This window comes from Canis lupus, chromosome 13, assembly GCF_048164855.1.
Source record: "Canis lupus baileyi chromosome 13, mCanLup2.hap1, whole genome shotgun sequence".
NCBI lineage: Eukaryota > Metazoa > Chordata > Mammalia > Carnivora > Canidae > Canis > Canis lupus.
Window position 1 is genome coordinate 62,662,205 of NC_132850.1, and position 16,348 is coordinate 62,678,552.

The 16,348-nt window shown below is 44.9% G+C and overlaps 1 protein-coding gene across 1 annotated transcript in view; it reads left to right on the top strand.

The window, feature by feature from the left end:
* CPE (carboxypeptidase E) overlaps positions 1–16,348 on the top strand; it is a 102,278-nt gene continuing 85,930 nt past the window's right edge. Inside the window, exon 1 of the mRNA XM_072773840.1 lies at positions 1–322. Coding sequence (XP_072629941.1) covers positions 16–322 — 307 coding nt within the window. The 5' untranslated portion in view covers positions 1–15. The remainder of the gene's footprint in view (positions 323–16,348) is intronic.

Here is a 16,348-nt window from a genome sequence, read left to right on the forward strand (position 1 = left end):
GGCGGGCGCGGGGCGATGGCGGCGCGGGGCGGCCGGGCGCTGCTGGCGCTGTGCGGGGCGCTGGCCGCCTGCGGGTGGCTGCTGGGCGCCGGAGCCCTGGAGCCCGGGGCGCCCGCGGCGGGCGTGAGGCGGCGGCGGCGGCTGCAGCAGGAGGACGGCATCTCGTTCGAGTACCACCGCTACCCCGAGCTGCGGGAGGCGCTGGTGGCCGTGTGGCTGCAGTGCACGGCCGTCGCCCGGATCTACACGGTGGGGCGCAGCGTCGAGGGCCGGGAGCTGCTGGTCATCGAGCTGTCCGACCGCCCCGGGGTCCACGAGCCTGGTGAGGGCGCGGCGCCCGCCGTGCTGGGGCCGCCGAGGGCCGGCGGGGAGGCCGGGGCTGCGGGCCGGAGAAGGGCGCGCGGGGCGGAAGGTGCCCGGGCCGGGGGGTGGGGGGTGATGGAGATGCGCGGGGCGGAGAGGGGGGATGGAGATGCGCGGGGCGGAAGGTGCGGGGTGGGGGGGTGGAGATGCGGGTCGGAAGGTGCGGGTGAGGGGGAGGTGGAGATGAGCGGGGCGGAAGGTGCCGGAGTTGGGGGGATGGAAATGCGCGGGGCGGCAGGTGCGGGTGGGGGGATGGAATGCGCGGGGTGGAAGGTGCGGGGGTGTGTGGAGATGCGCGGGGCGGAGAGGGGGGATGGAGATGCGCGGGGCGGAAGGTGCGGGGGGAGGGTGATGGAGATGCGCGGGGCGGAGAGGGGCGATGGAGATGCGCGGGGCGGAAGGTGCGGGGGGGGGGTGGAGATGCGCGGGGCGGAGAGGGGGGATGGAGATGCGCGGGGCGGAAGGTGCGGGGGGGGGGTGAAAGAGATGCGCGGGGCGGAGAGGGGCGATGGAGATGCGCGGGGCGGAAGGTGCGGGGGGGGGTGGAGATGCGCGGGGCGGAAGGTGCGGGGGCGGGTGGAGATGCGCGGGGCGGAAGGTGCGTGGGGGGTGATGGAGATGCGCGGGGCGGAGAGGGGGGATGGAGATGCGCGGGGCGGAAGGTGCGCGGGGGGGGGGTGATGGAGATGCGCGGGGCGGAGAGGGGGGATGGAGATGCGCGGGGCGGAGAGGGGGGATGGAGATGCGCGGGGCGGAAGGTGCGGGGGGGGGTGATGGAGATGCGCGGGGCGGAGAGGGGGGATGGAGATAAGCGGGGCAGAAGGTGCGGGGGGGGGGTGATGGAGATGCGCGGGGCGGAGAGGGGGGATGGAGATGCGCGGGGCGGAAGGTGCGGGTGGGTGGGGGGATGGAATGCGCGGGGTGGAAGGTGCGGGAGGGGGTGGAGATGCGCGGGAACGTGACCTAGAGCGCTGCGGGTCGCCGGGTCTCACTTCTGCGGGGGAGCGCTGGCGGCAGAGGTTGGGGGGGGGGCGTCGGGGCACGGAGCAGAACCCGGCGGGCACCTTCACTTGGTCCTACCAGAGACCCGAGGGCAGAGACGAGGTCCTCAGGGAGGCGGCCGGCCTTCCTCGCAGACCCGGCTAGAAGGACCAGGTGCAGCCATCAGGGACTCGAAGGAAACGGGGACCGGAGCTTGGAGGCCGCGCACCCTAGGGCCGCAGTCCCGCAGCCCCGCAGCGCGGTTCCTCCTGTCCGTGCGGGTGTGCGGGCGCTGGGGCTGCCCCCTCCCATGTGCACAAGGGGCCGGAGCCCGGAGGACCCAGCCCGGGGGGTGCGGTCTGGGGCTGCCCCCCGGGTGTGCACGGGCCGCTGCCCGGGTTCCCGTCCCGGAACCGCTCGCGGCCTAAGGAGAAAGGAGTGTCCCGCGCGCTCAGCTTCAGCCAGTGCAGGTGCGCCGTCTGTCCGTGACCAGGTTCTCACTGCGGCTGATAACCACGCAGCCATCTCATGCAGCTTCCTTCTGAGGATGTCAAGACACATTTTATTTACCTTAGATGTGATTCATTTAGTATTAATAAAAGGATGTAAACACGTTCTTGGGGCTTTTTTCTATGGATCTGCTCTTTGGAAATGATGGGACTCTTGATATGAGGCCTGGTCTTTATCTGAATAGTAAAGATACTGTTAAAATACTCTGGGCTAATAAAAATAGCAGAGGATGCCTGATTTTTTTTTTTTTTTTTAATGACAGAGAAAGCTAAAAAATAGGCTAAAAATTCTCAGTGTAGGGCCAGAATAGTTTTATAATGCTATTTTAGGAATCAGACTGAGAAAATAGTAAAGTAAGTGATTAACAGAGACATTGTCATCTTCAAATGCAGAGTGTATGGGTTGATCAATAATAATTCTTCAAACAGGAAACATTTCTTACCTTCAACTAATAGGAGGGAAAAGGTATATATAAGCTTGCTGTCAAAATCCTAAAATGAGATCCTAGAAAACATTTCATGTATTGAGGTCCAGCAGGACTCAGCATGTAGATTTAGAAAGTTTAAAGATTAATTTCATACCGTTCTCTGAAGAAGAAGAAAAATTAGAAATATGATGACTCGTTTTCAATTATTTCAAATAACCAAAGCCAAGAGATCCTAGGCATTTCAAATAACTAAAGCGACAACATCCTAGGCATAGATAAAGCTAATCTAAATATTTGTGATTCTCCTGTTGCCTACTTACTTAGAACCTTTTGTGTTATTTTACTACTAGAGATTGCTCCTCAGAACGTGTTACACTGTTTCTTCAAGATTATATGAAAACTAACCTTAACCATTTTGTTGTTTTGTTTCAAGTTAAATAAGATTCTAAAGTGCATATTACTGCTAAAATGCAATAGGCTTTTGATGATGAAAACAATAGGTCTTGGGCAGCCCCGGTGGCGCAGCGGTTTAGCGCGGCCTGCAGCCCGGGCCGTGATCCTGGAGACCCTGGATTGAGTCCCGCATCAGGCTCTCTGTATGATGATGCCTGCTTCTCCCTCTGCCTGTGTCTCTGCCCCTCTCTCTCTGACTCTATGAATAAATAAATAAAATCTTAAAAAAACAAAAAAGAAAACAATAGGTCTTTTACTTCAGTGCCTGGAATGTATGGTCTCTCAAGATTTGCAGACTTCTCTTTTGGATTGCAAACTGTATGAGGGGGGACTGTGCCTCCAGCACCTAGCCTGAATCAGGCACACGGCAGGCATGCAATACACACTATGGAAAAAAATGAAATCCGTCATTAGCTGAATATAAGAGTTTTAAAATAAAATGTATTCCTCATAAAGACAAACCCCTTTTCACAAAAGTGAACTCAGATGTTTTACATTATGTGCTTTATAGTTCCTTGTTAAAAGAAGGGAACTTTAAGTTCATGGTTACTTAATAATGAAATACAAATGTCTATCCATTGTTTCTTATTTATTTTTTATTATTATTTTTAAGTAGCGTCCATACCCACTGTGGGGCTTAAACTCATAACCTCTAGATCAAGAGTTACATGCTCCACTGACAGAGCCAGCCAGGCAACGTGTCCATTGTTTGTTTATTTACATTTTATTTATTTATTTATTTGAGAGAGAGAGAACAAATGAGAGCATGAGTGGAGGGGCAGAGAGAGAGAGGGAGAAGCAGACTCCTGAGGAGGGAGCCCGATGTGGGGCCTGATTCCCGGACCCTGGGATCATGACCTGAGCTGAAGGCAGACGCTTACTGGGCCAGCCAGGTGCCCCTATCCGTTTATTTTTAGAGGTAGAAATAAACTATTGTGCACCAACACTAAAAAGCCACAAGGGTGATTTTCTCTCCATCACTTTATAAGAGGAGATAAGTAGGTTAGAAATTTTCAGTGAACTAGTGTTAACAAACACAATTCAACTGAGTAAATTTTAAGGATCTTATTGGCTCTATTTACGGATTCATGAATGGGTCTGCATCCAATCGAGCAGATAAAAAGGAACTCCGCGGAACTGCACAAAATGAAAGATTTTAATAGGCAGAAGGGAGCGGGATCAAAGAAGTTACACTAGGCAAAAAAGCAGATTCATTATTGTAAGGTTGCTTTCCTTTAGGGAACGGCAGAGTTCTCTGAGGCAGGATCCCTAGCTAGCGCTCATCGGGTGATTCCTGATTGGTTTAAGATTCCATTTCTGGGACTACGATTAACCTACGTCTTGGTTTGGTGATGTGGGGCTTAGCATAAGTGACTCCACTTTGGGCACATCGTCTTATTTCTTTCTTTCTTTCTCTTTCTTTCTTTCTTTCTTTCTTTCTTTCTTTCTTTCTCTTTCTTTCTTTCTTTCATTTCTTTCTTTCTTTCTTTCTCTTTCTTTCTTTCTTTCTTTCTTTCTTTCTTCTTTCTTTCTTATTTATTTATTTATTTATTTATTTATTTATTTATTTATTATAGGCACACAGTGAGAGAGAGAGAGGCAGAGACACAGGCAGAGGGAGAAGCAGGCTCCATGCACTGGGAGCCCGATGTGGGATTCGATCCCGGGTCTCCAGGATCGCGCCCTGGGCCAAAGGCAGGCGCTAAACCGCTGTGCCACCCAGGGATCCCAGTCTTATTTCTAACCCTAGTAAGCAGAGAGGTCTGATTAGTATATAAGTTTGATACTACTCTACGAATGAATTTTTTAGGATGTTGGAGAGTATTCACCATTCTTAAATGGTTTTGAAATTCCTTCTAGAGTAAAATGTTTTAAGGAATGTAAGAGGCATATGCACACTTATTCTGAGGTAGAAATGGATGCATACAGTGTGTGTTTGAGCACCGCACACTTAGGTGGGCAAGTTCAGTGGGCTGTGCAATGATTCGCAAGCCCATCCTTGCCCTCTGGGGAATTAAGAAATGGGAGTTGAGCAGTATGGAGGCTGCAAGAACAGTGTGGGAGGACTGGAGAAAGGACACTGGGGACATCAGGTTATTGACGACTGGATGACAAGAAGGCAGGAAATGTGCAGTTCCTAGAATTTACCAGTTCCAGTGTAGCTCGTACAGATGTATGTTTTAGCAGAGGCCACTGCATCTAAGGGCAATGTCTTAACCATTTTCACCCTGTACGTATCTTTGTTTTGTTTGTTTGAAATACTATTTCTGAGCAAGCTAGTAGGAAATAATATTTGGCTTAACAAATTCATTTATTTGATGAAAACTTTGATCAACTTGCCCGTATTCATTTTATCTTCCAGTAAGAGAGAAGTGTCAAGTTTGTTAGTTTTCCTAGTCAAAAATTCTTTTTCTGGGGCTCCTGGGTGGCTCAGTGGTTGAGCGCCTGCCTTCGGCTCAGGGCGTGACCCCGGGGTCCTGGGATCGAGTTCTGCATCGAGCTCCCTGCGTGGAGTCTGCTTCTTCTCCCTCTGCCTGTGTCTCTGCCTTTTTCTGTGTCTCTCATGAATAAGTATATAGATAGAATCTTAAAAGAAAACTCTTTTTCTGAACTTTAAGAAAATGTAGCTAATGTCTAGGGATTTGGTTATTGTAGTAGAAGAGCTCTCTCCAAACCAAACATCTCTACATAAAGCTTCCCCTGTGGTAGAACTGGGAAATGAGAGGTTTACTCGGTTAAATTAGCAGGTTATGGATCAAAGGTATCCATTCATACCGCCCGCTCTCTTCCTGAACAGAAAGAAGCGCTCATCATACTTGCTTGGTACTAGGTTGTGGCCTGAGCTGGAACTTATCATTCCAGCTTATCATTCATCCTGTCAGACATTCTACATTTGAATTCCTCAAAAGGGAAAGAAAATTCCATTTTGAATTGGTCAGCAAGGGCTATCCATACCTATTCTATCATGGCACCATTGGAATCAACTTGATTCTTGACTAGTTGGATGTGGGGTCTCAGTTATTACTCTGTACCACGTGAAGCCTGTAAAACTGTGTTGGAAGAGTGTTGTGGGCACCCGCCATTCTCCACCAGAAGAACTGCAAGTGGTCTTGGAACCTGTCTCCTCTCCTCACACTTCAGGGGTCTGGACTCCAGATGCAGGAGTAGGATGAGGGCTGGGCTAAGATGGAGTCTTTGTCAAACTGGGCTGTGGGCTGATTCTGGATGCTTGGATGTTTCCTTAGATATGATACCTGCCAGGCTTCATCATGTTCCTCATTTTTCTATCTGTTTGCTTATATCTTAACGCTTTTAAACTATTCCTGTGCATAGGAACTCATGTTCTCAAACCCAAACATATGCTCTCCTAGGTGTGCATATCCATCATTACAGAAAATGATACAGGTTTCATGAAAGAAACCTATATTAATTTGTGTCTAATCAATGGAATCTGTTTTCCCAGACCACTCCTTCCAGAATTAAACAGGAGATAAGATTAGTCTATTTAAAACGTGAATTCTTTTACATGCAGTTTAACATTGCTCTTGGGAAGTAAATTTGATTTATAGCTAAAATGCTATCTTAGAAACATTCTTTAGAGCATATTTTTTTTTTTTTTTGCTTTCAAAGGCTGGAATGATTATTTTGGACCTATTCCTTCCAAAATCTGTTAAAACTTAAAGTGTATGAATGCCAGTATGTATTTGCCAAATGTTGTGATGGAACATTTAATGTTGGCAAAATTTCTATACAAATAAAAAAAGTGAGGGTTTTGATCATTTTGTATGACCTTTTTCATACCAGATTAGTATGTATTAGTGGGAAATGCTTATAACTGAGTAACACCTTATAGTTGGTGAACATAGATGTTAGATTCTGGAGAAGGATCTAGATGTGTACCACATATGGTCAAGAGTTATTTTTAGACCTGAGTGAGTCATTGCAGCTCTTGCCAGAAATTGTGTATTTGATTGACTTGTGATTGGCTTATGGAAGAGAGGCAATGGGACTGACCTCTAACATTATATCCTGTGCTCAAAGTACCAGCTTTCTCTGGAAACCGATTTGAGAGATGGCAAAGGAATCATTTGCAGCATCTCCCTTATTGGCACAGCATGGGGGTGAAATCCTCACCTTTCCAATGACTTCCTTTGGGAAAGATATTTTTGACAAATACAAGAATAGCCCCTATTGGGGTGACATATAACCCAGACTTTCCTAAAGTATATTCAATGGAACATTAGTTCAACTTGGCTTGAGAAATATTTGATAAACAAAAATAAATAGGTTTGTATATTGCACACCTAATCAGAGCCCTTAAATAAGCTAACCTGTACTTTATTTTTTTATTACTATTTTTTTTTTTTTGCTAACCCGTATTTTAAATCTCCAAGTTAGATATATACTCTACAGTATTTTACAAACTTTTTTCCCCATGGAACCCCCTCCCTCCCCCCCCCCCCCCCAAGAAACTGATTTTGGAACTAGTATTTCATTAGTTTGAGAAACAGAGCATTACCACATTATCATTCATTAACATATTAGGCAGGGTTAATTTGGCAATTCTGTAGCAGAGGGACTCACACCAGGAGAGCATATCCCTGCCCCCCACCTCAACCCCTCAAACAGCTAGCTTAGAGATTTGTGTAAAATCTTAAGATATGCTCATTGGATTGAGAACGTGGTCCTGAGGCCATCAGGCAGGGGACAGATAATTTTGACAGGAAAGGTTAAAGTAGCAAGTGCATTCCAGTTCCTTTATTGATAAGTGGCTTTAGGCTTTTAGCTTCTGTTCACCTGTTTTTCTTACCTGTGAAATAGGAAGACAGAGAGACGGTCCCTCGCAGGGCTGCCTGGAGGCCAGAGCAGCACGGCTCGCAGAAAATAATTTCATCCAGCTGTTGACATCGAGTCATAGAGAAGAGGGGCGAGTTTGTTGGAATTTTTCTGCCCTTTTTTTGCAGTACACCTGGCCAGTGTGCTCCACGGGCTGTGCGCCCTGGGCCCGCCCGTCCTGGTGGCCCCCAAACCCCAGGGCCCCCCTCAGTGTTCCTGCCTCACCGATGGTTGCCTTCCATCCATTCTTAAAGTGGGAGGCAGTCCCACTTAAAGTGGGAGGCTTCTCCTCAGTTTGACCTCTTACTTCAGTCAGAACAGTGGGTGCCTTTCGGTGTTGAGGGTGTCTTCCTTTCCGGTCCCTTCTCCTCCATGGAGCTAAATAAGCCCAGGGTAATCCCCAAATTGACTTTGGCAAACTAACTTACTTTTCCAAAAACTTCATGCTCAGGCCCTGACTTTCTTTTTTTTACAGACTGGGCGCTAAGTGAGAGCTTTGTAGAACCTCCTTCCTCTCCCTCATTTTCTTACTCCCCTTTTTTTTTGTTTGTTTGTTTCCCAGAATTCTTTGCAGAGCTGATGCAGAAAGGTTTATACTACCTGCATCCAAGGCAGGGGGCTTTTGTTCCTGTTTTTAACTAATTGCTCTCAGGCTAATTACTTAACTGCTCTTTCAGTCTTAAACTCACCACCTAGGAACTGACAATAACCTGATGATTCAGTAAAGTAGTAAGTATAAAGCCCTCAGTGCTACAGGTGTTGACAATTACTATGGCCTCAATTTTTTTTTTTTAATTTTGTTTATTTATGAGACAGAGAGGGAGAGGCAGAGACACAGGCAGAAGGAGAAGCAGGCTCCCTGCAGGGAGCCTGATGTGGGACTCGATCCCAGGTCTCCAGGATCATGCCCTGGCCTGAAGGCAGCGCTAAACCGATGAGCCACCTGGGCTGCCCATACTATGGCCTCTATTATGGTCTTTCTCAAAGCCCTACAGGCTGTGAGCTTCCTTTGGTCAGAGATTGTCTTTATCCCAAAGTTTAGTGCTCCGGATAGGACCTAGTGGCCACTCAGCAGATGTTTGTGGTGTAGATGGAGTTTCTCAAACAGACCAAAAATGTGCATCACGACCCAAGGCTTTATTGAAGCCCAGTGCTGATTTTATGCCTGTTGGCACACCGGAAGGGTGATAACAAGAAAGGATAGAGTTGGTATTTCTTATATATATACTTTTGTTTTGTTGTGATGTGTCCAGTTTGGCACGATGCAGGGCAATCCATCGACTGCACATTTCAGGAACGGCTTGCTGTGTTCGTTGCCATAACTGGATTCTTCCTCTTGAGACATTTTAGAAAATTGGGTGGCTTTTTAAGCATTAAGTAAAAGTTCTTTAAAAAAAAAAGATTTTATTTATTTTTGAGAAAGAGAGAGTGTGTGGGAGCATGAGTAGGGGAAGGGCAGAGGGAGAAGGGGGCTCCCCGCTGTGCAGGGAGCCCAACCCTAGGCTCCATCCCAGGCCCCCCCAGACCATGACCTGAGCCCAAGGCAGATACTTAACCAAATTTGCCACCCAAGCACCCCTTGATAAAAGCTCTAAAGATAACCAGTAAAAATGTACTTAGTAAAATTTTTGACCTTTAAAAAACCTACATGAGCCCTTTGTGTTGTGTACTAAGAACTGTGAGCTCTTTTGGACGAAGAAGGCGTGCATCCCAGGTTTCAATTCCCCCTCCCTCATGAAATGGCATTCAAGTTATGCCTCTGAAAATGCCACAGAGGAGGAGGTTTATCTGAAAGCCAGCTGATGGGTCAAATCAACTCAAAATTGAAATATGTTTAAATTTACTCTTTCCTTCCCTTCTTGTTTTTTTTTTTATTTTTTTTTCAATTTATTTTTTATTGGTGTTCAATTTACTAACATACAGAATAAACCCCAGTGCCCGTCACCCATTCACTCCCACCCCCCGCCCTTTTCCCCTTCTACCACCCCTAGTTCGTTTCCCAGAGTTAGCAGTCTTTACGTTCTGTCTCCCTTTCTGATATTTCCCACACATTTCTTCTCCCTTCCCTTATATTCCCTTTCACTATTATTTATATTCCCCAAATGAATGAGAACATATAATGTTTGTCCTTCTCCGACTGACTTACTTCACTCAGCCCCTTCTTGTTTATTACTGGAATTGCTGCCAGTCTGTTCCCCTGAACGTTTCAATTTCTTTCAAAATTCAGGATACGGTGTTTTGTGGACGATCCAGCAGCCAGCTCTTTCTGATAACATGTGGCTGAAGAGCAGATCCTGTCTGTATTACCAGTGCCTTTTATTATTTTCAAATGATTACCTACATCTTTAAATGTCTTCAAATCGTAATCCTGAAAGGTTAAGGTGGCTTTTGTGAGGGTGTTAGAGAGCTGATTCTTAAACAGGAAATAAATGAATTACTGCAGTAAGCTCAGCAACCACTTTCCACTGCCAGTAAATATTTTGTGTTTTTTAATAGAAATCTGTTTACTACAGAGTCACTGCTGAGCATCATACTTCTCTCAAATAATGACAACAATTACACCTCTTGTTAAGACATTTGCTTTCAAATGAAGACGGATTATTTAAAAACCAGAGGCAGATCACTCATTTAAAAAAAATAAGACTAAATATAACCTTTAACTTAAATCCAGGTTCCCAAAAGAATCCCATGCTGTGGTTATGTGTGTTCAGGGAGTTGGGAAAAACAACCGCCATCTCATGTATTTGCCCATGTAGGCGACTGCTCGGATGCTCCCATCCCAGAGTGGTGCTGTCTGATTGGACTTACCCAGTTTCTCTTACTACGTTAAATTATTAAAAACCAGGAAATCGCTTTACTATGCAGCTGCTATCCACTGCCATTGTACATCTCCTCCCCCCACCCCCCAAGAAATATTCTGTTTCTAGAGCTCAGTTAAACAACTTGCACAAATCATAAGCTTGACCATGGGCTCAGGGTAGGAATGGCTTGATATAAATGTTGGGCTGTTACCTCCCTGGCCAAAATTCTGAATACCTTTGCCCTTTCCTTTTTCTTAGTCAAGAGGTAGTCTTAAAAATGGCCTTTTCTCATAACCATTAGGAAAAAATTGCTAGGTAACATTCCAAGGTAAAGGCATCTTTTCAAGATGGAAAGAAAATGCAGGCTTTTGTCAGCGTAGCTGATATTTTTAATACAATTCAGAGAATATGGACTGTGAATACCCAGTATGTATATGCTATTTTATTTTTATTTGCCAGTCACCCTTCCAGGCAGTGCCTTTGCATATCTTAAAATGAGTTATTTAGTTTCATGACTTGAATTCACTTTTTTAAAGAAGATTTTAATTATTTATTTGAAAGAGAGACACACACACACGAAGAGACATGCGCTTGCACGTGCGTGCACACACACACACACACACACACTCACACTGTGTGGAGGGGCAGACGGAGGGGAAAAGAAAGAAGCAGATTCCCCGCAGCCCCCCCCCCCCCCCGGGGGCTCGATCCCATTATCCTGAGATCTTGACCTGAGCCCAGATCAAAAGCTGGACACGTAACGGGCTGACCCACGCATGTGGCCCTTGGGTTCACTCTTTCCCACGTGTTGAGCTTAATTTACATGCCATACAACCAGCGGTCGTGTTACTCTGTCTGTAAAATGTGCGCTGCATAGAAATGCAAGGGGCGCAGAGCTCCCTGTGCTGTTCCTCAGGCAGCAAGCGTAGAAACGGGGTGGGGGGGTGTTGGCTGGAAATGTCAGGCATTTGCAAAATAAAATGGCTTCTGTCCTCTTTTGTGTTTCAGGTGCAGTGTGGGACATATATTTTAAAGTACAGTCTTATTGAAATAGTTTCATTTCTCTTAAACTGTGACATTGTTCAGCACAGATACTTTTTTTTTTGAAGTTTACTAGAAGAAACCAGTCTCATTCATTGTGAGAACTCAGGAAATGTTAAGCCAGCTTCTTATAATCAGCTTTATGGGAATTAAGTTAATGGACTTTTGGGAAACTGCACTAACTCTGCACGGTCAACGGGACCTTTATAGTGCTCACACGAAAATAAATCTGCTTATTAGATGTATTTTTCTCAAGGGTCAGTTTTAGTCTTTGGAAAATGCTAGAGCAATACAAAATATATTCTCAGGTGAATATTATATGGATATATAGTGAATGGTACCATATAGACAAATAGGCTAAAATACTATATGGATACATAGGTTTTGTCTAGATGATGGCATGATAATCATGAGTGGAGCAATCATTTTAAATTATTTTGAATTTCACATCGGTTTATTTATATTTGCAGATTTCAGTTGCATCTGTAAAATAGCCTTCATTTTCCTTGTTTTTACTCCTACGCATAGCTATTATCAGGAAATAAAGAATCTTCTCTTTTGTGTAAGTGGCCTACTAAAGAACAAGCCTTGGGGTGGCTCGCTGGCTCCGTCAGCAGAGCTTGCAACGGTTGAGTTTGGGCCTCACCTGTGGGGGGAGAGATAACCATGAAATCTTAAACAGTCTTTTCTTATAAGCTCTCTTCTTTCAGGAAGTTTTCTTGAGTTATTGCTGCTTTCTCTATATCTGGTCAGATACTCCACCAGGGTTTTAAATAGTTGGCCAAAGTTGCCTTTACGTTTATGAAGAGTCTAGCGAGGTGTGGAGAACCTCACCAGTAAATGGGGTCCCTCATTTTCTCCTCTTCCACCTTTGGCTTTTCCTTTCTTTGTATACATCTGAATAACAGTTGAGAGGCTTTTGTCTGTTAACTTTGGGTTGTAAACACGTGCGGACGTGTCCAGGCTCATGTACTGCCGAGCACTTATTCCACAGCTCTGTATCTCTTTGTAAACACCCTCCAGCTTGGTCCTACCTGACCCGGTTTTCCAACCTGCCACAGGTGGGTATTGAAGAATATTTATCTTTATGGGAACTTAAAGATGCAGAAAGAATCTGCCTATTGTCGGGAAAAAAAGGCACTTAAAAGGAAAATTTAAAAAATAAATGTTTTTTTAAAGATCTCGTCACAAGGGACCTTAATTAATTCCCTGTACAATGCACATAAATTGCTGTTATTTGTGGATGAGGAAAGATTCACTTAGTGAATACATTAAGAATAGTTACACTGTAAAAAGGACAGGAAACCTGAGGAGTTTATTTTTTAAGATGAAGACCCTCAGGAGTCACATGCTCTACTGACTGAGCCAGCCAGGCACTCCTCAAGGGGGTTATTTTCTTTTACTTATTTATTTTTAAAAAAGATTTTATTTATCTGTTTGACAGAGAGAGAGAGAGTGTAAGCAGAGGGAGAGGGAGGCAGAGGGAGAAGCAGACTCCCCGCTGAGCAGGGAGCCCAACACGGGACTCGATCCCAGGACCCTGGGATCATGATCTGGGCTGAAGGCAGATGCCTAGCTGACTGGGCCACCCGGGCACCCCATATCCTCCCCCTTTTTAAAAGAAAGGCTTCCTAACCTGCCTGTTTTCTTGTGGAACCAGGCTGGCGACTGCACATTTCAGTGGGGACTGTCTGGTGTGTGTTGCGCCTGTAGAAGGTTCTCAATGCAGTCTTGAGGATGACGAGCACTTCAGAGTGGACAACACACGTTAGGCACAGTTGCACACCCTTTGCCAGACTATCGACTGTGGCCGTGGAGGAGGCGCATCCTGTCTCCACCACAGGTAGAGGTCACGGCAGCGCAGAGTCGTGCTTCCCCCCGCCCCCTGTGATCTTGGGGCATCTCTGGCAGGTTTCCTGCTGTATCTGAGGTGCCTGGCATCTGCGTCTGACCACAAGCTGGGTCTGATGTTAATGCACCACAGCAGCCTCGCTCTCTTGTTCTGGTCCTTTCTATACAGAGCCTTGACTTTGTGTTGCCTCTTGATCTGCTTCTTGGTAAGATGCTGGTCGGTGTTGTGTTGAGTTGAAGCCACATCACTCTGGCTGCTTTTCCTGTATCAGAACCAAAGTTCTGAGTGCAAAAGGCCCTTAGTCATCAGAAGGATGATCCTGAAGTCGTGACCGAAAGATCAAAGAGAGCCATGAGCCATCATCAGCGGGCAGTTGAATGCTATTTTGGTATTTGTAAGAGTTGTGTGGTCCTGTCAACGAGGGTGGTACTGAAAAGGAGGAAACTGTCTTTGAAACAGGATGGAAATTACTAAATTATTGTAAGAGCCAAGGAAATACAAAACCAAATTAGTGGTATGATCATCTGGGAGGGAATTACCAGCTCCAATTTATCTTGGAAATTAGGTGAAGATAGGTCATAAAGCTAAAGGTAAGCTGTGGGTAAGTCTTCCTTGCTCTCTTCTCTAAGTTTTGCAGTTCATGAAATAGAAACGGTTACAGTGGGTCAACGTGGCAGTCGAGAGGGTGAGAAAAACTGCCCCAAGTACCTGCAGCTTTGGCTGTCACATTTGACCAGAACTTCAGTGCACTGAGGTGGTAACACCCCCAACACTGCCCACATTTCTTTGGGAAGGAACCTCAAAACTGTGTGGCTTGACATAGCTGCTTCCCTTTGGAGTAAGAATCTTAAACCCTAAGGAGCTTTAGAAATAATTTATATATCAATGGGATATTAAGTACTATTAAAACTTAAAATGCTTAATAGAATCCGGTAGATTCCGATGTCTAAAGATTAACCTTGTAATTCCAGTAGGAAAATGTCAATTATGACTGTTAAGCTGAAATTTTAACCAGGCTGTAAACTGTATTAGAACATTAATAGAACCTAAGAATCACCATGCATGGGGGAGGGAGTAGGAGAAATAGGTGAACCGTTTTGTTTTGATAAAATTAAAAGAAAGAATGACCATGTACACTTAATGTATTAGACTTGCCATATCATTTAAGAAGTTAGGATTGTGTGTCAGTCAAACAAGGAGCTTAAAAGAGAAATTGAATATATTAAATTTATTTTTACGGTTTGAAATTTTTAAGACAAGTTTACTGAAGTGACCAAATTTCCCTTTACGGTTAAGATTATAGAAGCTGCTGGACTTGTAAATGCATCAATATGATTAGTAAACTGAAATTCAATACTTATGGAATAACTAAGATTTTGCACTTATGCTTCATAACTCTAATAAGTTGAATGTCGACGTTTAAAAAACAAATTAATTTCTAGATCTTTTCTATTCACCCAAGGCACTCTCTAAGTCATCGGAAAGCTTGAATTTAACCGTAGTTCCAGCATACGGTGGCTCAGAGCTCAGTGTAGGGAGCCTTTCCCCTCGGAAAAGCTTCCAAATTCAGAAGCTGCAGGAGATTTTGGAGGTGCTGAACATTTGCAAAATAATCCGGTAAAATGCTTCCTCGTATGGTCGATGCATGGGAAGGATTCTATAAGTGCTCCTCAAATTGACTTTCTCCAAATCTCCCCAATATGCTTAACTGGTGTTCGGCTGATTTCCGTCTTCCACCATCCACTGTAGTGTCTGGGATGAAAAGAGTTTCATGTTTGTGTACGTGTGAGTGCTACACGATCCTTCTGTACCTCTCAAATCCATGTCAACGTCTAATTTTCTCTCCACTGATCCCTGTGGATGGAACTGGAGAACCTTCACTAAAAGAGTGTAGCAGCTTCAGGCCCGTGTCTGCATTGGTGGTCTGTTTATTGAGGACAACTCTAAGCCTTGCACTAGCAATAAAAACCATGAACTATATGTCAATTATTTTTACTATTTCTGAGACCTTTTTCTTATTATTTTTAGACTTCTGGGTATACTTTATTGTTGAGTCAGATTGATGGGTAGGTGGGAGTTGGGGGTACTTATTCTAATAAACATTTCTTTTTCTCTTTTGACTCTATTTCAGTTTGCACAAACTGTATCTTAAAAAATTACATATAACTTTCAGGAGCATGAAGCATTTTTTTTTCCTGAGTAGTTTTAAAACTCTTATCGTTGGTGCTGTTGTTATTTTAACATTGAAGCTGAGCCATTGATTGCTGTAATTCAGTGACCTGGGTGTGCAGGGAGAGGGAATGAATGAGAGTGTGTTTCTTAAATGAATGTACAGAAGGGTGAGACTGGCTGGTATTTCCCCCAGAACTCATAGAGTAAGTAGAGTTAATGTATTTATGGACTCCATAAAGAGAGTAGCATAAGCAAAGCATTTATACCTCTGCCAACATTGCCGTGAGGCCAAGAAGGCTCACAGTTATAAACCATGCCACATTTTCCATGATCTCAGTTCCCAGACCGCGGTAACAAGAACACTTTATTATCAAAAAGGCCCTACTAACGACTTGCAGGTCGTTAAATCACCCTAATTGGACAACCAAAGACATTCATTCACTAGGCATTCAGAAATGCCAGATATAAGTGCTTTTAAACCACTTCCCGATTGGAAGTCAGACTCCGGGTAGTAGAGGTCAGTAAATGAAGTACCTCTTTTGTTACTGTTGTATTTTATCACATTTTAAAATCTCTAATGTAGCTATTTAACAATAATAACCAAGTACTTGCTCTGTGACTGAGATTCTTGCAGAAGGGAGCAATGCACAGCAGTGTTTTACCAAGTACTTAATGTGAAGGTATTGACTCAAATTCTACGAGGAGTTGAGAGAGGCAATCCAGAAGGGCTTTCAGAAGGAGGGGGACTTGAGCAGGTCTTAACAATGAATCGAATCTGGAAAGTAGGAGAGAGGAATTCATTCTGTGCCAGTATTAGATGAGTCTTGTGTCTTTTCCTCCACTGCCCCAGTGAGTGGTGATGGGTAAGTATTCAGTAACTGCCGTGACAGTTAATTGCATTCCATTGACATG